The sequence below is a fragment of the Haliotis asinina genome, chromosome 3, assembly GCF_037392515.1.
Source record: "Haliotis asinina isolate JCU_RB_2024 chromosome 3, JCU_Hal_asi_v2, whole genome shotgun sequence".
NCBI lineage: Eukaryota > Metazoa > Mollusca > Gastropoda > Lepetellida > Haliotidae > Haliotis > Haliotis asinina.
Genome location: NC_090282.1, coordinates 74,118,256 through 74,145,012, shown reverse-complemented (window position 1 = coordinate 74,145,012; position 26,757 = coordinate 74,118,256). Strand labels below are relative to the sequence as shown.

General features: G+C 38.4%; 1 protein-coding gene across 1 annotated transcript; it reads left to right on the top strand.

Moving 5' to 3' along the window:
• Positions 1-1,910: 1,910 nt before the first annotated feature.
• On the top strand, positions 1,911-25,002 carry LOC137278438 (proton-coupled zinc antiporter SLC30A5-like). Its single transcript, XM_067810766.1, has 16 exons — positions 1,911-2,362; positions 5,793-5,915; positions 8,078-8,144; positions 8,581-8,666; positions 9,718-9,805; positions 10,682-10,772; positions 11,630-11,712; positions 12,145-12,315; positions 12,962-13,250; positions 13,499-13,704; positions 15,279-15,436; positions 15,590-15,719; positions 15,992-16,328; positions 17,288-17,514; positions 18,377-18,505; positions 19,827-25,002. The coding sequence occupies exons 1-16, from the start codon at positions 2,325-2,327 to the stop codon at positions 19,998-20,000; spliced, it is 2,397 nt and encodes a 798-aa protein (XP_067666867.1). The 5' UTR covers positions 1,911-2,324; the 3' UTR covers positions 20,001-25,002.
• The last annotated feature ends 1,755 nt before the right edge of the window (positions 25,003-26,757 follow it).

The following is a 26,757-nucleotide window of genomic DNA, read 5'->3' as shown; positions in this document are numbered from 1 at the left end:
GCCACGCAGTAGTTCCCCATTTCTACTGAGATGATTTTTGATTGGCTCGAACACATATTCAGAGAACATGTATTTAAAAAACCCAGCATCTCTATATACATTCTTTATGGATAACAGCTTCTTCCAGTATATATGATTTTGTTTGACAACAGTATATGAATCCACACTGAAACGACTCATCAAGTACAATAAAATAAGTTATCCACACAAAAAATCTTACTTTCTAGTGACTCGCCATTCGTTGGTTTCACGTTGATTTAAGACTCGCTGTGCAGATGCGCAGAGCGTGTAAACAATATCTATTGGCTAATTTCCGCTTTGGTCGTACGGTTACCAATAGTGTAAACACACTCTGAAGAAATCGAAACATCAAAGCAAACACATAGTTTTTTGTCGATTACAACTTATTTTATATTTGTATGAACCAAAGACATGCAGGGAGTAGTGAAATAAATGGCATAATGTATGTCAATAAGTTCTTGTACAAACACATCTCACCATCACCGTTCTTTCCGCACGTCCCCTTCTCACAACTAACAAAACACACATTTCTGATACATCTGCAACCAAAATAGGACATCAATAGCTGAAAAGCATATGCAAATCGATATATTTAGTGAGATATGAACAGTTTTCACTCTTAAATAATAATTATTTTATCATTTTGTTTTGACCTAGTGTATTTACACTATCGGTAAACGTGCGACCAAAGCGGAAATTAGCCAGTAGATATTTTTACACACTCTGTGCATGCGCACACCGAGTCTGAAATTAATGTGAAACCAAGGAATACTTCTAAAATGCCCATCAAACAGATAATCTTTCTGTACACACAATATGAGCCCTCAGCGTATCAGCAAATGAACCAGCCAATCGGAAGCCGTCGTTTCACTTAAATGCACACCCACCCTCTATGACTGGGTTCGGTCTCTCTCCTCTATAATTTTTTGTTTCATGCTTCTTTCACGAATATTGCAATGACTATAAAATGAAACGGAACGCATACAAACTCTAATATAAACTCTTGAAAATTTGAAATGATTAAAAATTGGTCATGCGAACTATGGGGTTCAATCGAACCAATCCCTCGCACAGTGGATCATCGCAGTTGACATCGATCAACAGCTTAAACAGATACCTTCGTCATGTCAAATATAGAAAGACATAGCATGGACTATTCGTTTTGTAGAAAGGGAGGCTACACTCATTTGACACACTTTGGAATTGAATAGAAGCCAGTTGGCTTCTGTTTGGAAACATTTTCCGAATAGCGCCTCACGGGCTTCTAAACGAGAGGGTTTGATGTCGGAAAACCCCGGTAAACTGTTCAAATAATAGGCAGAATCTCCATGTATAACAAAATCATCAGCATACGTTAAGGCTGCAATCACTGTGTCCTTAACAATACCAATACCAGTCCCAGCTTCTCCAAGCTTGCAGCATCCTATTACACCGGTCGCGTAAGTCAGCTCTCACGACTGCGCATATATTTTATGACAGCTTCGCATGGGTCGTGTCGAAAGATGGGTCATAACGAAAGATCGTGTATCTTTGAGTGGCATTTTAGAAACTTGGAAGTATAATATATCTGTAGACATGAACTTTATTTATGATTGTTACCTTACAAGAACTTGTGTTGAAAATTTACGAAATAGAAGTTATCTGATATCTTTATATCTCTGAAGGTAAATCGAACAGAGCAGACACACGTTTGTTCGTGTTTTACTTGGTCAATGATTTTTCAAATCAAATTTACCTAGAGCAATTCATCTTGAAGCGAACTGACAGAAGAGTTCTCAAGCCCGGGAATTACTTCAAAATCATGTGAACACATATAAATGTCGTTTCGTGAGTAAATCATTTTTCAGTGAAGAGTTCTAATTTTTGAATAAATCGCACTCAATTGCGCAGACTCCGAATCCCGTCTGCTGCTTCCTTCCGGTACGTGAAAGTGCCAGCCTGGCTTTCGAAGAAGTTTTAGATTTACGTGTATGGCGCATAATTGATTTAAGAAGCTTCACTCGGATAATTTTCATGGATGGATATGCTTTCACTTAGAATGCGAACTCAATTTTTACAGCAGATGTCCGATATGCTGCTGCACGACCATAGTGTCGGCTGTTGTCAGAGTTATTGACGGTGGCATTGATTGTGATTAGATTTGTGCTAGCCGACTATTTTTTTCTTAGAACAATAAACAAACCCTACTCAGAATTCTTACAATGCCAATATCACAAAAGAACTTAAGTAAACTGTAAAGTGAAAGCTTCAACGACCTGTGTAGATAATCATTTCAGGAGTAAGGAAGGAGTCATTTGTCAAACATGCTGTCAGGTCGAGCTATTTACAGTTCCACTTCAAGGTGAGATTGTCAGAAATATTATTATTATTATCTTATTGAATGCATTGGATGATCATACGAATCTCTCAGATTTTGATTATGACATGTTACATTAAGTTGTGACAAGTTGTGTTGAAGAAAAAGGTGTAAAGGTTAGTTCTAACATGTTAACCAATCTAATTTGAATATGTAAATACAGAACATGTGGCTTCTAACTTTAAACTCTGAGTAGTTAATGTACAGACAACCTAGCTGTATGTTTATAAAAGCATATATCTTATTAAAACATCTTTCATGTAGAGCTATGTTAAATCTGAACATTTGAGGATACCTCCATAGGACAGTGGAGCATTTCAGGTGAATTTTCCAATCAGTGTCAAAGCTTCAAACCTGATTTATGAATTGAACTAACTTAAAATATTCGGAAAGTAGAAAATACGGTTGTACCATTATATTGTTGTGGATATTTGATCTATCTGTTATTTCTAGGCCTATGTGTTCAGTGCTGTGACATTACTAAAAGTCAGTATCATCACTGTAATGTTCTTTTTGATGTTGCTCTGATTTGTGCTAATAGAAATTTGTAAATAAAGATGATCATTAAATGAAGCTTATTCATTTTAGAAACATGGAAGTTGTTTAGATGCTGTTTGTATTTTCTGGAGTGGCACGACACAAGATGCTCAAAGTTCATCTGACATGACCCATGATGGAGCAGGTTAAGAATACAGCAACACAACTTCTTGTGAGGTTGTTAGGGTTATGTTAACCTAACCTAACTCTAACCTAATCCTAACCCTAATCTCCTGCAATCATGTAAGAGTGTTATGACATGTTTTTAAAGTTTGTGGGGTGCTGTATTCTAAGGGTAGGCCCCCAAGTTTTATGGAGGTGCCTGCAGATAATAATCTTGGTAACTGGTTTAAATTAATTAGATGCAGTTTCTCCATTCTTCTATGATGTTATCAAATATACAACTTACAGCATCACTGATGATAGTCTTTCAATAAAGTATCTTGCATTTATGTATGTGCATGCTCATATTCTTCCCACAGAGGTTACTCCTGTCGCTGTCAGATCTTTGTACTTAACCTCTGTTCTAATATGTCCCTTTCATGGTGCAAGTTTTCTGGATTCATGGTTGTTTGCAATGAAATTTAGTTTTGCAATTTGTTACATTGTTTCTAAGGTGATCATTCGCAAAGCCTCAGTAATTTTTGTATGCTTTGGGAAAACTAGAACCTCTTTCCCAGAACGATATGCAAACATTTCATCTAGACAGAACCCTGTAATGTAATGGCAGGTCAATGGTGTCTCCATCCCTATCATTGACAACAGACAAGCTAGCCAATAAATGTCTTAAGTGTCGCATCAGCAATAGCATCTTGTTCATTAATTTGTGCATTCTCTTTTGCGCTAGTTTCTGCTTTTCAGTTAAACTTGAAGTACTGTATCTATCCTTTGCGCTTTGATCAAATAACTCCATGGCAGCCTCCATGTTGCATCTAAGTAGATGTTACACATGATCAGATAGGACGGATATAAGGGAGATAATTCATGTTGCAATTTCTACATAGGAAGGTTACATAGGAAGCTATGACAGGAGTGACCTCTGTGGGAAGAGAATATGACATGTTCAACCATTGTTGTTTTCTTTGTTATTCTTCACTGCATAAATACTGGTAGCCATGATAATTATTGGCATTCAACAGGCATTTTGAAGTGTGTGTACTTGCCACCTTTGTAAACTACCATAGCAGGTAACAGCATTCTTTCATATTTATTCCTCCCTCCCTGTCCCATTATTGTTTTTAGCCATATGTACATGTATTAGGTCTCCTTGTACTAATAGATAATGACAAATGTCCAGTATCAAACATCAAAAGCAATAATGTTATAGTTACGTGCATGCACACTGAGTTGACTGGTTCTCTGTTTTAGTGACCAATGAAAGCTCCAGTGAGCATTAGGGGGGAAGTAAAATACCAATATGGGTAAAGTTATGAGTGAAAGTGCACAAGTGAAGATCAATTTCTTTTGAAAATGCTGACTAACTGATGAATGTAAGCAGATTTACTAAATATGTCAATAGCAAGTTGTTGCTGCTGTGAGTTTTCTTCTGGTAGCAAAATAAGAATTTTAATGGCAAATCTGCTACCTCAAAGTGTCAATTTCGAACCCTGATATATGTTTGGCATATTTATTATTTGTGTTGTAGAACTGTTTTAAATAAAGCCTATGTCAGTTATGGTCATGTTATGATGAAGTTATCAAGCTTATTATATGTGGCAAGGAGGGTGAGTTGTCTAAGGTACTGTGCTACCAAGTGAAAGGTGCTTTGATCATGTGGGTCAGTCCCCACTTATGACTGAGTTTAAGAACATTTGAGCTACCATTACTTGCAGGCTCTTTTAGTGTTGTCACAACCCCAAGTGTGCAGTACACAACCCTGTGTGCTTACAGTATATGTGTTGAAAGAACTCACTAATGCTATGGTGGACACATGACCACACACAATCATTGGACAAGATAATGACTATGTCACTGTCAGTATGTGTCCTATTCAGCCAGCTGCAAATGGGTACATTGTAAGGATAAGTCTGTGTGATAACTCACTGTGTTTAAGGCTACGTTCACACTGTCATGCGATCATGTAGCTGATCGTGTAACTTCTCAGAAAGTCCAGTGTGGATACAAATTGTTGCACTTGGATGATTTCACATTCAGATACAATCAATCAATCAATCAATCAATCAATCATGGTAGGTTTGCCCCTATTGACTCTACAACTGGGTCACAATCTGACACGATCATTATTATTGGGGTACCCACTTTGGGACTATTTGGTACAAGGAAGTACATTCTGATACGTTTATCATGACCTGATGCTCTCAGTTGTGGTCACGGTGTCTTTCACGATCACGGTCAATCAAGGTGATCATGATTTGAGCTGAGAGTAGAACCCAATGGGTATATATACAGCCCGACTGATTGTGGACTTCACTGTTTCTTGAACTACTACAGAGTAAACACTACAACCCACTACAGGGATTTACAGGACGCAGATTCCTGTGTCCTATGCATAAAAACTGACAATTAATTCTGTTGATCATAGCAAATGTTTTGGCATCGAGAATTTTTCCATGATCAACACAATTGCCATGACTGACGTCAAGATTTGATAAGATCTGATAGCATTACCACTATTACTCCCCAGATGATTTCAATCGCGGTGAGAATCAGATAGTGGGAACTTAGCATAAGAGGCTTGAGTTGAATACTTCCCACAGAGATGAGTTGATTGAATTTGAAACAATGCCAGAAAATGAAAATATTAATGCTTTTGCCAAGTTAAGTCATCAGTCAACATTAAATTGAAAATATGAAGTGTTTTGTTTTCTGATATGCTTGATATGACTTAATTTGATGATGGGTCTGTGTTTGTTTGCAGCTTAACCCTGTATGTAGGCTTGTTAGCCTTTTCCAAATTCCTACGTGCTGTTGGTCTGTTCCTGGCATATGATCTGCTGAAACTGATTCCAGTGGTTCAGTTCCTCTTCATTGTGAAGGCGGGGTAAGTTGAACTCATTTAGATTTCTTTTTTGGAGTCTGTTAACACAAAATTATCATTTTTACATCAGCTATGTCAATAACCTTGATAAGAACAGTATGTATGCATTGTTACAGTTTTTCAGTATACTGGGGTATGTTAGCCAAAACTTGTATCTTATTACTTTTAGCTCACTTTATCTTCATGAATTATTCTTCATGTTTCTGGGCATGGTCGGATAGCCTTGTGGTTAAAGCGTTAGTTCGTCACACCAAAACAGTATGTGAAGCCCAATTTTGGTGTCCCCCACTGAGATATTGCTGGAATTTTGCTAAAAGTTCTGTAAAACAAAAATCCTTCTTCATGTTATGAAATGAGATATAATGAATTATATTTGGTTAGGGCAGCAGACTAGTGGCTCATGTTTTGGACTGCAAACATGTTAAATATCTTAAATTCATTTTGTAATCATATATTAGTGTTTTGTTCAACATGTACTGTGCAAGATTATTGTCAATCAATGGTACATAATTCTTCATATTTTGGACCTGTGAAGGTCACGGGGTAGAATAGGCCTTCAGCAACACATGCTTGCCATAAAAGGCAACCATGCTTGTCATAAGAGGCGAGTAACAGGATCGGGTAGTCATGCTCGCTGACTTGGTTGAGTCATGTCATCAGTTCCCACTTGCTCAGATCGATGCTCATGTTGTTGATCACTCGATTGTCTGGTCCAGACTCGATTATTTACAGACTCCCGCCATATAGCTGGAATATTGCTGATTGTGGTATAAAACTCACTCACTCACTCACTCACTCACTCACTCACTCACTCACTCACTCACTCACTCACTCACTCTTCCTATTTTTAAAGTATAAACAACAGTTAGCTGCAGTTATAACAAGCACAAAGGGACCACTAATTCTAGTACATTTCAAGTACAACATACAGCAAGTGTCCGGTCAAATGAGTTAGTTTGTTATTATACATTATTGATCAGAAATTTTCATGATCAGTTTTGAGACACTATGGACCATATTTCATGTGATGTCACAGCTCAGTGTAACGGTTATGTTAGTCAATCATGAGCAGGATGCGGGAAATGTGTATAACAGATGGTAAATACACTAAACACAGTCTATAGAGCCAGTGAATGTGAGGTATGAATTCCAGGGCTAAATGTAAGAGATGATAAGAGATGATAAGCTACTTGCACCAGGAGCAACTTGAGATAAAGACTTAGCTGCACAAGTCAAATCCCATTTGCAACATAGTTTGTTAAAATTTCAGAGGTTTTTGTGCACATAAATGTTTTTCCGTGATGTAGTACCCATGAAACCATAGCAACACAAAGATACAGCTTATCCCTGTTTATAAGAGCTGTCATTGTTGAGGCATGTTTATGAATAGCATTGTTTCGGTTCCATTGCCTTTCAAAGTCTAGAAGAAAAATGAGTAGTCATGTTTGTTTATGCTTATAATATTAGATTTGTTGGTGATTTATTTCTCAAAAGACTTACGAATTGTGCCAGTTAGGCCCATAACTAGGTTGCACTATGTGCTATTGGGTGACATCAGTGCAAGTAACAAACAACTAAATCCAGCCCTGAATTCTCATGGTACTTTCAATGGTTGAGAAATGGCCACCTGACATTCTTCACACAGTATTTCCCCCAAATTCAAAGAAAAGTCAATTTCATTCAGTCAGCATGAGTGTAATGCAAAACATTTGATGCAGTGATTATTCAAATTTGAATTGAAATCGTTTTTTGTGTGTGGGTTTTTACTCTGTATGGCGAGATAGCGGTCAGGGGCTCAAGGATCCCTGAAACCATGTTCAACTTTAATTAAACGGCATGTTTCCACTCTATGGTCAGCGTAACAGAGAGAGTACTACAATATGTGAGATATATCACATATATATCTATATGTTTAAATTTTCAATTTTGGGATGCAAGAAACTGATCATGCTGAGCCAGTGCTAAGATCAGTATTAGCTTCTGGCGTCCATGAAGTATAAATGTTGTTCTGCTATAATAAGTAAAAGAAACTGATGTTTGGTTTGGTTTTGATATGATATTTTCAAGACAAAGTCTGTGGGTATTTCACGGTTTAATGACAATGTTACATACAACAGCTCTGTCGTATGACTCTAGCTGACAGTTGGTATACATATTTGTTTCAGGACAGCTCTACCCTTGCTCTTTCTTCAGAAGCCATTGAGCACAGGCAGGAGACTGACAAAAAATCAGGTAAGCATGGGAACATTGAGCCAGAAAACTAACATGAGTATGGAGTCACACTGCTTGATATGAACACACTCTACATTTCTATAAGGTCTCACATTTATGTAAACCCTGTGAAGATCCGGCTTGGAATTGGTCATCAGCAACCCATGATTGTTGTAAACAGCAAATAACTGGATCAAGCTGGCTGACTCCGTTGACACATTATTGATTCCCATCTACATAGATCAGTTGCATCATTGAATTGTGTGGTCCAAATCCAGTTAATTAGACTGCTAGAATTTTGATGAGTGCGACATTGAACAACAAACAATACAAACTATTTAAATACACTTTTAGGTTTTAGATTTTTACAAAGCCTTTGGGTTAGTACCATGATTCAAAGTCACAAGAGTTTCGCTTGTTTTCTGAGGTGGCACTTAGAACCTTTTTACTGTTACAGCTCTTCCGGATAGTGAGACATGCATTTGTTGGCAGTCTTATTGGTTTCTTATGGATGTTTGGACTCACCTTGTGTGGTCCTCTCAGGTGAGACAATATTACACTATTCATTATGTTTGTAGACAGGGAGGTACATTTCAGTGTACCGCACTAGCAATGGCAACTCATTCAATACTTTGAGGTAGTACTTCTTTATCTCAAATAATAAATTGAACCATGCTTGATGCACGAAAATTACCATTGTTTTCCGAATGCAAATCAATGGAAGGGAGATAACTCTAAATCTGTTTTTCTTGTGTCTTCCACAAAATCTAGCAATGGCTACAAAAAGATTTGCCTCGCATTCCAATAAATATATTAGGACAGAATGCTCAAATGTTGTCCCTGTGAGTATTATGAAGTGGAATTACACCCTACGCTTTACTAAGACAGTACCTGCAGGAAAAACAGCATGATGGAAGAGTTGAATCTTTTGATTCATACAGCTTAGCTAAAGTGTACACTCCAATATTCATGCTTCAAACAGTTCAAAATTGATCATTGAGATGTTCCCTCAAGTCCCATGGGTTGATGTATCATCGGGCTCTGGGAACATAAACAAACTTCAACGGTACAGCAACCCATGCCCCACTCGTGACCAGTGAACAACTTATAATGTACTGCAGTTCAAGTACTCTTTAACAAAAGGTCATCACACATGGGACTTAGAAAACAAGCTTAAAATATAGAAAATACAATTTTAATTGCAAACTGTGAATACAATGTCCTGAATTTTTCAAACTGAATTTGAAAACAAATATGGTAAAGAATGCATAAAATGTTATCAAATATTTAAGAGACAGTGTTCAACTTTATATTTATCAGCATGTCACCCTGCAAAATAAGAATCCGAGTGAACATTGTAGATGACTAAATTGGAGAACACTGGCACTCAAAATAGACTTTTGGCTAGATTGTCCCTTACTTTATAGTGTATACTGGGAAACCCTGTGAATTATGTGTTCACTCATGATGGCACTTATGATTTCAATTTCATCCAATTTCTGTCATGACACTGCTAGCCTAATATTATCACCAAAAGCAGCACAGAACCAAGTTTGCTCACTTACTCCCTGTAACATATGTGTCTCTTCTTCAGAACCATCTTGCTGTTCGAGCATAGTGATGTTGTGATCATCGCAGGGTTTACAGCTCTCTTCACAAACAATGGAGGAGGGCCTGCTAAGGTGATGGAATGTCCTCAGTAACAGAGGACACAAGTCACACATGTACATGATTGAAAGACACAGCTTAACTCCATTTAGTTTATTGTTTGCTTTGTACTAGTATGTGTGTAATAGATTTTGAGAGAAATTTAGAGGTCTTTATCTTTTTCTCTTTTCTTGTCACTTGATCCAGTTGATGCAAAACTACTAAGAGGAATGCTGTATTGTTGACTGTTACCTTGGTTACTTAAATACATGATGATGGTCATTAACTTTGACAAGTACATACCTGGTACTTTGCGTTCTTATGGCATGTCTGAATGATCTTTCACAAGCATAATGAAAAAAAACCAAGACTGTGACAAGGAATACAGATGTTACAGACTATAAAACTGACATTGTTTGGTATTTGTGTATCATGGAGAAAAGATGAGATAGCTATGTTCATTATGTTAAGATTATTGTGGATGACAAGTGCAAACAGGATAACATTATTTGTCCAACTGTGATGCAAGGTCTTTTGAGATTTAGAAATGTGCGGCCTTTACACTATAAAAAGAAGAATGCACAAAAAATTTGTGTACCATATTTGTGGAAAGAGATGCATAAGTCCTGTAATAAAAACAGTAATACAATTGTATAGTATTGTAGACAGCAGTACTTTGCACTACTCTTGTGAGGACCCTTGAAAAAAATTATGTGAGATCCCATGAAGGTGTAAGAGAGAGAGATCAAGGGGGAGTATTCAAGGGAGAGAAAACATGCTATATAGCTACTTGATAAAAATTATCTCTTGTAACACTACAACAAAACCATTGTAATTCATTTACACATGCATATTTCTAATATACACAAATTGTATGGTCGGCTTTTAACTTGCTCTTTTTCCTGTTTCAGTCCCGTGGTGCTGTCTTCTTCTTGGTTGCCGTGGTTACACTTCTGTTGTTTGATCATGATGAAAAACTTGACATGATGTCTGAACATGATGGTAAGGTTATGTTAATAGCTATTAAGTAACCGTTGAAGTATGTTTTCAATCTGTGCAAGGTGAATTATGTATCTATCCTACATTTATTTAATGCAATCACTTGTGACGTAGTGGTACATGATACTGAAATCAGTTTTGTTGATCATGATGTGTCTCATTCATCTCCCTGTGTTTTCTTTATGATGGGTTATATAATAAGCATCATTATGTTTTTTGACTAGGGCTTTGCAGACCTTTTGACTTTTTTGCGGCCCTTTTGTCGTGCGGCCCTGTTGATCTGTTCCCTTTCCTTTATGATGGGTTATAAGCGTCAATATGTTTTGTGTAAAATATTTCACATTGCAATATCATCCATCACCTTTCACCTCAGGACAGGGGTTGTCACATTGCCTTGTGATTAAAGTGTTTTCTCATCACGCTGAAAGCCCGGGTTCAATTATCCACATGCGTACAATATGTGAAGCCCATATCTGGTGTCCACTGCCGTGATATTGCTGTAATATTACTAATGCTAATAGTGGCAAACACCCAAACTCACTCACTCACCCTTGACCACAAGTTCTTTACTGACACACTGCTGTCACCTTTATATGAGCAGGATGCCCAGTAGTCTAGTTGTTGCATTGGCAGAGTTGCATCCCTTTGTCATACCAGGTTCTGCTGTTAACTTGTTCCAACACCTATTGTGTCTTCATTATGATGCTTTGACTGTTGACTGTTGTGTTTGTGTCTCTTATCAAGGATGTAAATGTTTGCTTCAGGTCATTCTTTCCTGTCATATTAATGATTAATAGTGATGCAACTGGGATACTGTTTACACCGTCGATTTGTTATTCAATGACACATTCTACTTGCAGCCAACCATGAAGACATCCATGGGACGTTTATATCTCATGTGTTCTATCACATTGTAAATGTGGTTGGATGGTCAGATCACAAGGTAAGTCTGTCCCTTTTCTGTTTGTCATTAATTGTGACTGTATGTTTTTCATAGGTTTGTTCCAGGAGCATGAGGGTGGTCTGTAATTAACAAGACCTTGAAACTCTAGGCAATCCAGTGATTGATGTCATGAGCATGTATGAAACAAGTTAGCGGGCCTGACCACCTGGTTGTTGAAAACAAAATGTAACCCAGATGTTCCTGTCTTTTGTAAATATATCTAATATAATGAAGTTATTGTTAGATGCTGTTTGTCTTTTAATGTTTAGGTAAGACATTTACTTCAGTTGATGTTCACTTCTTTGATGATGATATATTTGCAATGCTAACAATGACAGTGGTAGATTCACTGACTTGGTTCATAGAAAGAAACAGGTATATGCATTGTTGTCCCAAACATATATGTCAGATCAAGACTACGATTTGTTACAGGGTGGAGTAGTCCTGTTGTTCATCACGTTGTGTCTTCACGTTGGCTACAATACAGCTGCCAAAAAACTGTCAGTGGAAGTCGGTGGAGCAAAACGTCTTCATGCTCTGTCTACGTTTGCGTCTGCTGGTCTGCTGTGGCCCTGGGCAGCCTTTATATACCTCACAAGAGAGGTAGGTATCTGTTATAGTGGACAGTAGAGGTACAAGGGAAGCCATGACTTTAGTGACAAGGTTGCGGCTGTTTCTATTGCAGGAATAATGTTTGTAGGCTACTTCCAGAGTGACATACAGTCATGGCTCTGCCTGAAGCAGGGCTCCAGAAAACGACTGTATCAGCTTTGGTACAGATAGGAAATATGCTCGATACGGTAGGACAAGAATCAGAACACAAGCAGATATATGCATGACAGCAATGGTGTACATACTTAGAATCATTTACAGGCATGTTTATGTGGAAAAATATTGCTTCATAATAAAGTTTATTGTTTACAGACCTGTTTGTGCAAGAGTAGCAATGTTGTGGTGCATATATGAACTGAACACATGATTACTTACATGCTATTAAATTCCATTCAGCACTCTAAATGTACTCTTAACTTTTTCCTCTACTCTTATGTTGAAAACATGAGACATACATACTCCTCATGTTGAAAAATCATCTGGAGCCCTGCTGAATTATATAGTGTTTGTATGCTACTTCCAGAGTGACAAACAGTCATGGCTCTACCTGAGGTGTATAGTATTTGTATGCTACTTCCAGAGTGACATGCAGTCATGGCTCTACCTGAGGTGTATAGTATTTGTATGCTACTTCCAGAGTGACATACAGTCATGGCTCTACCTGTTATTTCCTCTACTGCTGGTGATCATGTTCGTCTTCCTGATTGACTTCTACATCGAGGCCGTGTCCATCAACCACCTGCAGCCACAGAAGACAGCTCTGTACGGTGTTGCAGCCATCTCCCTTGGGGCGCTGTTCCTCAGTTCCACCTGGAACCACCCCTATATGGCTCAGATTACCACCATGCACAAGCTGAAGGAAGTCATCACTGAGGACCATGTTCTCTCAGGGGGAGTCGTCTTCAGCCTCATGGCTCTAATCTTAGGTGAGATCTGAACCAGTAAATGACAACCACAGCATTATAGAATGTATGTTAAGCTCTCACTGAGAGAGTGATAGCTTCACATATTAACCCAAACACTCTTATGGCTGACTTTGCAGGCTGGCATGTGACTTCCAACAATAAACCAGCTTTAGAGTTTAAGGAAAGAGAGATTCGTTAACAATACAAATGATGCTGAAAACTGTGGACATATTTTCTATAACCTGATGATTCTGCTGTTGTTCTGCTAGGTACATGGCTGCTGGTGTCTCCAAGTCGCAGTGCCAAGGGCAACTTCATTGGTTATTCCCCATCCGGACTTCCATTGTACAGTTTTGCTGGGGAGGCCATCCATCGCACATCACAGTCACTTTTCATTGTTCTCAAAAATGGCCTTCGACAGATTCTGGAGGAGTCCAACTCCCGCAAGATCTTCTACTTTTTGTGCGTTAACTTGGTGGGTTGCACTCAAAGAGGAAGCATGCTTATTGTTTAGTATACATTATTCAATAACAAACAGTTTTGTTTCATATATGACTAAGGAGCACTGGAGGAGACAGGTGGTTAAAGTGTTAACTCATCACAGTGAAGACCCGGTTTTGATACCCCACATGGGTACAATGTGTGAAGCTTGTCTTGATATTGCTGAAATATTGCTTAAAGGGGCGTAAAATGTGACTATTGGACAAACATGTTGAGGAGATGACTTGATTTATGTTTGGTTTTTGATACCTGTTACTGTTTGTGCAAGGTTTGTTTTTAATGCTTGATTTGTTGTCAATCTTCATGTTGATGGTTAAAAGTTTATGATAACCTTGCTTTGCCTGAGGAGTTAAGGTGTTAGGTTAATGCTTAAATGTTGTATGGAAAGATGGTATGTTCGAAATATAACACTGCCTTCCATCTTGTGTTAATCATTTGCTCTCCACTGGAGTTCAGCTTGATCCCTAGTTCACATGTCTTTACAACTGAACTCGTGAAGGTCGCGGGGTAGAATAGGCCTTCAGCAACCCATGCTTGCCATAAAAGGCAACTATGCTTGTCGTAACAGGCGACTAACGGGATTGGGTGGTCATGCTCGCTGACTTGGTTGACACATGTCGTTGGTTCCCAATTGCGCAGATCGATGTTCATGATGTTGATCACTCGATTGTCTGGTCCCGACTCGATTATTTACAGACTGCCGTCATATAGCTGGAATATTGCTGAGTGAGGTGTAAAACTAAACTCACTCACTCACTCTTTACAACTGATGAAGACTGGAGAGTTCCAGTGATGTACAGCCTACCTGAGTGTGTCATTGTAGAAACATTGGTCCAAATGACTAATGTTACTGTTATTTGACTAGTGTTTCCAGTGGCTGAAAATGATGAAATTGTATTCATTACTGAATACAGGGGAAATACCACTGCCAAAGTAATAGCCAGACTTGGGTCAGTTTCACAAAAAGCAGAAGATATACCATAACGCCCAATGTAATAGACCAGTGTGAATTTCAACAGCCATGATTGTGTCCTGATGTCATTGATAGGTGATCATGCTGTCAACCACTAGTTTATCTATGGGCTATGCCTAGATCAAAGCTCATGCTGTTGATGACTGGATTGTCTGGTCCAGACTGGGTTATTTACAGACTGCCTCCAAGTAGCTATAATATTGACGAGTGTGGTGTTTAACAATAGAACCAACCAGCCATTAAGGGCAGGCATGATATGTTTGTTTTTTGTTTAACACCACACTCAGCAATATTCCATCTGTATGGTCCTACCATGTAAATATTCAAGACAATCCAGTGATTGATGTCATCTGCAGTCGGGATACTAACTATGATATATGATCATCGCCCCTAACATGTACTGACTGAGTGGGTGAGGAGTTTTATGACGCCTTTAGCAATATTCTAGCAATATTTCGAACACTATTAATGGGCTTCATAGTAACATACTGTGAACCTTGGAGTGAAACATTCATTCTTTTTGTAGTTCCTTCAGTTGTATATGCTTGTGCTGTATGTGGTTTTCTGCGTTGCAGATGTTCACATTTGTAGAGCTGTTGTACGGTGTGTGGACCAACAGTCTCGGCCTAATATCTGATGGCTTCCATATGCTGTTTGACTGTTCCGCCCTTGTCATGGGGCTGTATGCTTCCATCATGTCCAGGTGGAAGGCAACAAGAATATTCTCATACGGGTGAGATTTACAGATTTACACATAATTACCTGATAAATAATATTAGTTATTGGTTGTTAATGGTGTTTAAGTTCCTTAATCAAGATTGGAAGTGTAATATTTTACATTGTTGTGCACATGCACTGTTTTATGCTTTGTATTTATTCTTTTCAGATATGATCGGGTGGAAGTGCTGTCTGGTTTTATTAATGGTCTGTTCCTTGTAATCATTGCTATATTTGTATTTGGTGAGGCCATCACAAGACTCTTTGAGCCACCAGAGATCAAAACTGCAAGATTATTGGTAAGGCGCTGGTCGTTGTGGATACCTTGAGGTTTATTAGTATGTCAGTGAAATGTAAGTGTGGACTGAAGACCGTGGAAGGCTCTTTACATGAGTTTTGTGCTTACGGTATTTGCTTCCCTTTGAACTCGTCCATAGCTCAGTGTAAGTACCAGATAACTTAACTGTAAGACAGCTATGAAATTCTGCGTTTAAGCCATTGTAGCAATCAAAATTTAATGGTGCTTGATATTTTAATAACTACCATAAAATAACTTTCTTTTGTTTTGCAGACAGTCTCTGTTCTTGGTTTAGCAGTAAATCTTATAGGTATATTCGCCTTCAGCAGTTCCCATGGTCATGCGCATGGAGGTCATGGCCACTCTCATGGAGGAGGTCATGCACACAGTGGAGGTCATGCACATGGGGGAGGTCATGCACATGGAGGAGGTCATGGTCATTCTCATGGAGGTCAAGGTCACAATCATGGAAGTCATGGCCATGCACATGGAAGTTCAAGTCCATGTGAACAAAGTCATTCTTTATGGGGAGATCATGGACACAGTCATGGGAGCCCCGCCCATACCTCTCATGGTCACTCCCACTTTGGGGGTAATACAAACATGCAGGGTAAGTAACATTTATGACATGATTTGCAGACGTTTTGGATTAGCAGGGAAATGTAGGACAAAAGTCATGATTTGACATGGTGAATGATATGGAATACTGCTGCTGTGATGGTTCATTATGACCCACTCACTAGAGCACTGTGTTTTAACCAAGCCAGCCAGGAAACGGGGTAGCTTTGTGGTTAAACTTAAAGTGTTTGCTCATCCCGCTGGAGACCTGGGTTGATTTCCCCACATGGGTACGGTGTGTGAAGCCCATTTCTTTTGTCAACTGCTGCGATATAGCTGGAATATAGCCACAAGCAGTGTAAAACAATGCTCACTCACTCTCACAAAGGCCACAGGCTTTGATTTTTAACATGTGTACAATGTATGAAGTCTGTTAGAGGCATTTCTTCATGATTTATGTATAAAACAGGTGACATTTCTATTTCTTATTGACTGTCTTAGTTTGACACAACCGTACCTCAACAAGCAAATGTTAGCATTAACTTGTTTGCTGTTTGATAACCTTCCACATCCATGTGATGAGATCATGTTGATGTGATTTCATATGATGGCATCCAATGATAGATTCTGGAGTGTTTCCTCTCACAGCAAACTTTCATCACATGTTGATCTTTTACAGCTACCTTTCTCCAACAATTCAGATTTTGAAAACTGAGTATGCTATTTGCAATAATGTAAGCAGATGATTTGGCTTATTCAGGCTCCTGGTATGATGAGAAAAAAGGTGAAAGTAGCATCGTTACAAAGTAATGACCCCTGCACCTTAAACACCGTAAACACCAGAAGTAAGTGTTACATCTCCGTGAGGCAGGAATGACACAGTGAACTGCTGGTTAATATCCTCTCATCTGTTGTGAAAAGTTGTGAAAAGTTACATGTGAGAATGAAAATTGTTTAACTGTACTTTTTTAATGTGATCATTTTGCTGTTATAGTCAATATTGTGTTCCAGGAGTGTTCCTGCATGTGTTGGCCGACACCATGGGGAGTGTTGGCGTCATTATATCAACACTGATTATAGAGAACTTTGGCTGGAACGTGGCCGACCCTATATGTTCACTATTTATTGCTACACTGATATTATTGAGCGTCTTGCCTCTACTGAAAGATACAACAACTGTTTTACTTCTAAGAACTCCAACAGACATGGAAAAAGATCTGACAGATGTTTTACAAAAGGTGAGACAATCATACAAAGACTATGATCATGACAGCAACAAGAACTGAATACTTCCTCAGTTAGGTAACTGCAAGTGTGTTTGTGAGCATCATGAAAGTCATAATGGCTCCTTATCCCTAATTGTTAAGCATTAGTTTGTCACCTCAAAGACGGGCTTTGATTTCCCACATAGGTGCAATATGTGAAGTCATTTCTGGTATCCCTTTCTGTGATTTTGCTGAATATTACCAGTGAATGAAATACGGTCCATCTGATCGCCCAAGACTGGCTAGATTTCTGATGGAAGGTCTACATTTACAGCAAGCCAGCCTTTTAGTGTGGTTAACTTTTAAGATGTCCCACACATCCAAGTAAATACACCATATCTTGGTGTCTGGTTTGATTCAGTCCACTTTGGGGCTGGTACCATTTTGCAATTAGCAGCCCTGATGTCTTGTTGGGTTTCTGGCTTATTTCATACTCTGATATTACTCACTGCTGTGTAAAACCATGCTCGGTCACTCTGATTAAAAGGGGCCAAAGCCCAGCCATCCAACTCACTATAAGTGGCTGTTCAAAGCAGCGTTCCTTGGACATGCCAGACACATGATTGCTAGTTTGAATCCTGGTTCACCTAAAATTATGTTTCTACTCTTGTCAGCAATATTCCAGTGTTCATAGCTTTCAAGATGTTGAAGCAGTGTAATCTAATTAAGATACTGTTAGAAACTGCAACTGAGCATATATTATTGGATTATTGATTTTCAATGTTTTAAACAGTCACCTGTCACCTGAGCATATATAAATATATCTCTCTTATTTCTGTATATCAGATGTACACTCTATAAAGCAATCAGGAAATATCTGTATTTTGTTTTACAGATTTTGACAATAGAAGGTGTTATATCATACAGGCGCCCGTATTTCTGGTGGCACACATCATCAAAGGTGATTGGTATGCTGCATGTTCAGGTGGCACCTGACAAGAGTGAACAGAAGATCATTACACAGGTATGTGGAGCTTTACGCTTGATTAGATCATACCTGACCACACCACTGCAAGGGTGCCTATAATAGGAGGTTTCACCCCCCATCCCCCAGCAATAAACATGTTTGGAGAAGAAGTTGGGAATGGTTCTTTCGGTGTCAACTACTCATCCTCATTATGAAAATGGACCTGTGGTGTGAGCAACATTAACGAGGGCAAATACAGCTGATATGGCAAGCTCCTCTTGATATTGCTGGAATATTGATAGAAGCGGCATAAAACCCAAGTCATTCACTGATATGACAAGTCCCATTGTAACTTTATGCCAAATATGTGTTACATGCGTTTGAAAAGGATCATCTGCTAAGGCTTAAATTGTTTATATGTTGCGTGGGAGCAGAAAAACAGACACGCATTGTTGGCCTTATACTCGATATGTTAGCTAGATTCTTGAACTTCATTTTGAGTGAGTATTGTTTCATGCCACTTTCCATAACGTGCCTGCAATATCATATGAGAGGTGTGGGATGGGGTATGTATCAAGAATTGGCTTCACACATGTATACAAACTGAGGCTATCTTCAGTTGAGTATCTCATCTGTCCAACTGTGTCCACAAGTATGTGACTATTTTCCATCTTATGCTCTTTGGCAGTTCACTGATTTTGCTTAGTATTTAATCATGTGTATATCTATATTACGTCACACAGAGAGAGTGCTCTCTGCACTCGTTTCAGTACTCGTTATTATCTCCCGCTGCAACCTTGCATGGGGAACTATGTATTCAGTAGCATCTGTATGCTGTACGTACGTCCTGATTCTTGTCAACGTGCTATCTCATGAACTGTTGTACTTAATATGTTCAAACTTATGTAAGGAGATATCTCCCGAAACATTGCCATTAGTGTCTTCAATTTTGTCAACATCCTACATTCAGTGGTTATACCAGTCATTTCATGCATCTTGAATGTGGCCAAAAAGTAGAAAGTAGTGAGCATTTTATAAATATTAGTCTCCTTTAGCCGCAGAAGACATTGCTGCATTAGTGACTAACACTAGGTTAGAATATTGGCCTTCAGTGACCTGTGTTTGTCGTAAGAGGCGACTAACAGGATTGGGTGGTTAGGTTCGCTGACTTGATGGACATATGTCATCAGTTCCGAATTGCGCAGATTGGTGCTCATACTGTTGATCATTGGATTTTGTGGTGGAACTAAACTCACTCACTCACAATCGTCTTTGCAGGTGATGAGTATACACTTATTCATCATGTTTGTATCACATCACAAAGAGAGTATGATCTCTGCACTCATTGATATAATAGTGCTTGTTATCTTCTTTGCAGGTGACGTCACTTTTCAGAGAAATAGGAATTACCAATCTGACTGTGCAGGTTGAGAAAGAAGCCTTCTTTCATCACCTGTCTGGGTTGGGGGCATCGCTGGACAATGTGGCTGCTGTCACCAATGACATGCACACCATCACCTTTGAAGAACCATTCACAGTGAAGTCTATATGAAGTTAACAATATAGTGTCTTATACAATGACATACAGTGATATATATCTGTACAGATCTTCCTCACAAATATACTGTACATATTTATATAGGTTGTGTGCAATGTGTTCAATTTTCAAATGAGAAAAGTTCAGATTGATTTAAGAACCAATACATGAAATATTGACATAAAATTTAATGGTTATATCAACAAAATAGTTGATATAACTGGAGATCATTAATATGACAAACAATGAAGGACAGAATCCAATAACTGTTGTTGTTAGTATTTCGATCTTTAGCCATTGGGCCATATTTTTTAAACTTCATGAGAAACAGCACACAAATGCAGGGTTTTACCTCGACTCACAGACTTGAGTGTTTCATGGAACCCCAAGTTATTACTTTTAAGGCCCCTTGCGAGCAATATGAAGACCCTATGAAGTAAAAGTCAAGAATGAGCAAGCTTTTTATGGTTTTACATTACTTTTTGCAATATACCCACGATATCATGGTGATTGATACCAGAAAAAGTTCTGAGACACCTAATTTCTCTACAGCCTGGAATGACTCATTCATCATGTGGTCTAATGGATGAAGTGATGTATGTAAATACTCTGAAAGAAACAAACAAACATTTAGAAAAGTCATAGGTACAATGAATAATATTGTGTGTGATTCTGGACATGGTGAATCTTTTTCTGCTTCCATTCCCAAAATTTGTGAGTCGCGAAGAACACTGCAAATAGCAGACAAGCTCACAAAGTGTGAAATACATCCCATGTCAGTAGGGAAACATTGTGACTGCTGGTTCTGTTTTTGTTACGTGTGTGCATTTCAGGCATTTTTGCAAATGCCAAATACTGATTTTTGAGATAAAAGTAATCAGTGAGTATTTTACATTAGAGCAATTTTATGGACATTTTATGTTAATCTTGTAAGATTTAAATTTGACTCATGTTAAGTCAAGAGTACTTTTTTAGTTATACGCTAAACAGCAGTAAAGACCTATTAACTTTTGTCCTTCATTCTTAGCACTGTCACTTTAACTAACTCTAATATTGGAACTTGATGTTCATTTGATCAAAATAGAGTGTGATCCAACATTTGTATTTTGATCTAAATTGATTTATAAGTACAATGTTGTCAGTCTTCAAGCAGTAACCTTCACTGTATTGATTCTAAACTGCACTACAACCTCAGCTGACAAGGTGCTTCATAACCAGCCATATGTCTGTGTAATGATGTATTGACCACTATGGGGGTAGTCAATATTGCTGTGATCAGCTGTTGTGTATGAAGCCGAGTGCATGGTGACAGGGGGCATTTCCAATTATAGAAGGGATGTTATGTTAAAATATATTTAAGGTCCACCATCAGCAATATTTGTGGGAGAATATGTGCTGATTTTCACTGGTCTGTCGGACAATGCTGTCATTTATTAATATGCTCAAGTTACAATCAGTCCATAGGCAATTATTGCTACTTCAACCACGTTATAAAGGTAAAACTATAATTGACAAACATGCATGTCTCCTCTTGTAAGGTTGATTCTAGTTCTAAACTGAAGGGTTTAGATGTACTATACCTATCTTGTCACAACTCTACATTCAACAAGTTTAGTTAGTATGTACAATATATAATGTACAAAAGTATCGGCCAGTGTAGATATTTTATTTAGCAGATTAGCACTGCTACGTGGGATGTGATAAATGCAGGATCTATCACATCATACGTTGAAAGTTATTGGATTTTGTTATTTGTTACAATAAAGATTCATATTTTTCACCAATTCTCAGGAAATGAGGTGATAAAATCTCATTTTTAATCACTTTTTCATAACTGTGAACCAGAGTTGGCCAATTAAGAATGTCAGAATGAATTTTTGAGGTCTGTTTCCAATAATGTTGGATTGTCTGTGTCGGTGTAAGCAGGAACAAGGCCAAAGACTAATGTTGCCCCATCATTGTATACCTTCTAAATGTGTCATGATGCTGGAGTACTGGTTTGATGTAGTAACCAAATGAAGTGAAGCACACATTGCAAACATCTTTGATCCAAAGAAAAGAGATGGCTTATATTGCTTGGAAGTGTGGTACTGATGACAAGTTCTTCTCACACAATATTACAGAGAAAACAATCTATGACTTTAGTAGCAGGTTGTAATATTTTGATGTTAAGAATATTTCTCTTTAAAACAACTATCAGTATTAGTCTTTATTATAAGTGAATGGTGATCAGCAGACATCTATAAATTGTTACTTAGTGCAAGGTCTACATGAGACTCCACCTTAAAAGTGTGGTGATGTAACCATGGGTCCGTGTCAGCTATCATTTTGACCAGAACATATAAAGCACTGGGACAAATGCACTATCCTGGAATTGCTATGAGAAAGGAGTCACCTAAAATGTATTCAATCTAACAAAATTCTTAGATTTCTTGTTTTATATGTTCTAGTCCTATTTCTAACCACTTGCGCACTGTAAATATTCACACATATTAATTTTTATTTAATTTCTTCACTCACTGCATTTGATTGTTCAGATGTTTGGTGTGCAGGTGAATACATATGTTCATTATTGAGATACTTTGGCTTCCAGACTGATATGATTGTTTCTAGGCGTTAACTTTATGTAGATTGTGATAGCACTTAGTTAACTGTATCAATGTTTCAGGGCTCCATTCGACAAAACAATCCCCAGCACTTTAACTGTGTTAAGTATTTGGAAAAGTATGGAAATTACAGTGATCTTTGCACCAGACTGTCGTAAGTCTATGTAAAAGTGAGAGACTTAAGACCATCTTAGTGCCAGACTGTCAGAAGCTGGTGTGGAAAGAAAGCAATTACAATCACCTCATCATTAAGACTGAAGGAATTACGATCTGGTGCTACAACTGTTTGAAGTGGATGTTAAAATGAATGAAATAAGATTTCAACGTTGGACGTGCTGTGAAAGCTTTATGGTACAGGGCCTAGATTAGTTTATCATCCGTAAAATTATGTTCCACAAGAGATTTCACTTGTGTCAGATCAGACGATTCCTCCTTGTTTTTGACAGCAGATTTTGTACAGTGCCCTGACAATGCCATGACATCATGTCAGCACTGTGTTCAGAAATGTTAATTTTTCATTGAATTCTAATAAAGAATGATTTGTGATGATAAATAGAATCTCACCCTTGTGTCTACTGATATCAGTTGTATCAACACTCATTGATAAAGGTAAAAATATCCTCAGAAAGCTTCGGATATTTGTTACTTTGTCAACTCATGTTGATATGTTTGGTATCAGTAGCCACTTGGGTGAGATTCTGTATATAGTCCCAGCCAATATAGATAATGTCACAGACACACTGGTACATCTTGAAGTGTATCAATCTTTAGAAGGATGGTTAGGAGAAAGTAGTCTAGATATATTCAATGACTATTTTGTGAGTAAATGGTTTGCTGCAATATGAGGTATGACAACAAATGCTTGTTGTTTAGTTCAAATCTAACAGACATCAGTATTGGATATTGTGTGTGGGGGGCGGGGAAGGGGAAATTTTTGTACCAAAATACTTTAGTCCAAATATGAGTGGAAACAAAGTCCTCTAACTGTTTGCTGGTTGGACAGGCATATTTGTGTTTTTAATCATTTTATATTTGTTCTGCTTCTTCTTTCTCAGTAAATGTTAGATGTTTTCTTAAGCTGTGACCCAAACATTATTATGTCTCTTATATGTACAAATGCAAACCAAAATAATATTGAAGACATGCAGTTCAAACTTGCCCCAGAAACAACACGTGTAATATATGTACATATGAAATATTAAGCATTACCCTGATGTAGTCTAACATAACATAGGTAACTGACAGTAGTTTTTTAAGCTTGTGAAAGAAGCTGCCATAACGTAGCAATCATGTTGTATAAATATACACTCTGCTGTTATATTTAGTCACAGCAGACAAATGACCTCTTTCATCACTGGTTTGGGTGGTCCAAATTTTATAATATCATAATCACATTCGTAGTAGAGGCAAGACCACTGCACAACAACTGACAATTCACTGTGGAGTGGTGCTTTCCTCAGAGTCAGCACATTGTACATCCTTAAGCCTACCAGACGTCTATGATCAAGGTGTCAAATCCATGTTAACGCTGGTTATATTTCAGGGTTACCTGCACAATACCCTTGGTTATGTGTTTCATGAAAGTGCTATGCACTGGATGAAATAAGCCAAAAACTGAGCCAGACATCAGGGCTCATAACTTTAATATGTTACCAGCTCCAAAAGAATTTAACCCGGCCAGATCTGGTGAATGAATGGAATATCAAACAATTTTACCAGACCATCAGTCAGGCTAGCTGTAAATTTAGACAGTTTGTCAGACGTCTCAGGTGGTCAGTCGGGTCATATTTCTTACATTGTATACATTCAGGCTTGCAAATTGTTATAGAACTAAAATAATGTTCAAAGAGGTGAAAACCAAATTCATCCACACTCGACATATATTAATGCAGCATCAACCAGTTATAATGGTTTTAGTCAAAGTAAATTTATTCACTAATGATATATATTCATTTTCTATTGACAAGCAGTTAAGATATTGATGCCAATATCTAAGTCACTGGTTGTGTGACTAATGTTGTTAATTGTTCCCATGAAACAAATATATCATTCAAACATTGACAAGAACATGGTGAGGAGGGAGTGCTCTCCTATCACAGGATCAGAGATTTGTTTCTGGACTGTATCAAAACTGTTAGATTTTGGTAGATCCATATCAGGGATTGTTTGCGTGTGAGAGTTAAAAAGCATGAAATTTTGAACTGGATGGAATTTATAGAAAACATGTGGCCGGAATGCTGTACATTTTATATCACTTTCAAAGAATCCACATTTTGTTTATGTTCACCTGATAAACACATGACCCTTTACTCATCCATGTAGCATGTATGTTGAAGGACCAGTTTACTTTGATGTGTCTTTGTAAAAAAAAATATGAAAAAATGTACTATTTTGTAAATAAATCTAGAAAAGACTTATCTCTTTTATGTTTTCTTGATGTGATTGGTTTGCATGTGGAACATGTATGATTATGGATACAGTATACTTTCATCATGTGAAGCATTTGGTGAGGAAGAAAGCTGTGGAAAAGGACTCCCAGTTGCATTGACATGCACAAAATGATTATTTGTAAAGTGAGTCTCACTTTATCTGGTGATGACTCAGGGCATTGGACGGTCACTTTAACATCTCTCCACAAGACTCCCTTTTAGGTGTGTAGTTGACAATGTAATACGACAGAGAGCTTTTAAGTAACAACTTTAGACTATATATACTGTGGAAAGATATTCTGCAGAAATGGAAAACTTTAATAGCAGATAATCCCCCAAACTAAAGCAGGGATTAACAGGACACAAACTGCTGCATCCTATATGCTTAAAAAGACCAAATACTTTTTGTAAAAATTTCAATCAAGTAACAATAAGTTATCACTGAGTCTGCTACTAGCTGGGTTATCATTTACAATTTAATTACTGTAACAATGTGATGAAGATGATGCACAATACAATAACAGTAACTGAATTACAACAAAAAAAACCCCAACATAGTGTTAATATACTGAACATCATTGAAAACGCACCACCCCTAAAATTGTGGATTTCTAAGAGCAGAAGTGAGCAATCTATGTAAATTTTACATATTTGTGTAGACCAATGTTTGATAAAGAAAAGAAGCAAAAAACAATCAAGCAAAACAGTGAAGATTTAATGCAGCTGACAATGAAATAAAGATGGGGTCAAAATGGAAAGTCAGTAGCGTGTATGACCCCCGTTAGCAGCAACACAAGCTGTGCAACGTCTCCTCATTGAACGGATAAGTCTCTGAATAAAGTCCTGAGGCACTGCATTCCACTCTTGCTGCAAGGCATTGTCGAGTTCCCCAAGGTTGTTGATCTGCGGACGACGTGCGAGGCGTTGGCCGATGTAATCCCACAAGTGTTCGATGGGTGACAAATCTGGTGACAATGCAGGCCAATGAAGTAGAGGAATGTTGTTGTTAGCCAGATACTGTATCGAAACACGTGCAGTGTGGGCTCGTGCATTGTCATGTTGAAATGTGTGCAGATCTTGATGCTGGTGAAAGAAGGGAACGACGTTCTGAAGAATGTTGTCACGGTAGTAAACGGCATTCACTCTGCCACGACAAACAATCAGAGCGGTTCTGTGGTGATAACTTATCCCTCCCCACACCATAATGCTGCCTCCACCCCACCGATCGGTTTGCACAACACAATCCTGATGATAACGTTCACCCCGTCGACGTCATACCCGTAGACGCCCGTCAGCATTTCGCAAGTGAAAACGCGACTCGTCGGAGAACACCACACCATGCCAACGTCGTAACAACCACACACGATGCTGTTCAGCCCATTGTCGGCGTTCACGGCGATGCCTGTCAGTCAGGATGGGTCCAACGTAAGGGCGTCGACAACGTAACCCTGCCGCACGGAGACGTCGTCGGACGGTGGAAGCGCTGATCAAACCACGTCGACCCTGGACAGCGTTGGCGGTTCTGGCAGCGGGCAAGGTTCGATCCCGAATATGGCGCCGTACAATGTCTCGATCTTGACGAGGGGTGGTAACACGTGCCTGACCTGGGTGTTGCCGGTCCCTGCTGGTTCCTGTTTGTTGGTATCTGTTAGCAAGCCTCAGAATGGTCGAATGATGACACCCAAATCGTCGTGCAATGTTTCTGCTTGAAGCGCCGACCTGCAACATACCCAAGGC

Bases quoted from the DNA above. Each gene is read 5' to 3' on its own strand.
- LOC137278438 (XM_067810766.1), top strand. From the start codon at position 2,325: ATGCTGTCAGGTCGAGCTATTTACAGTTCCACTTCAAG. The intron at 9,806-10,681 runs GTGATGGAATGT...TTCCTGTTTCAG, and splicing joins ATGGAGGAGGGCCTGCTAAG to TCCCGTGGTGCTGTCTTCTT. The intron at 11,713-12,144 runs GTAAGTCTGTCC...GATTTGTTACAG, and splicing joins TTGGATGGTCAGATCACAAG to GGTGGAGTAGTCCTGTTGTT.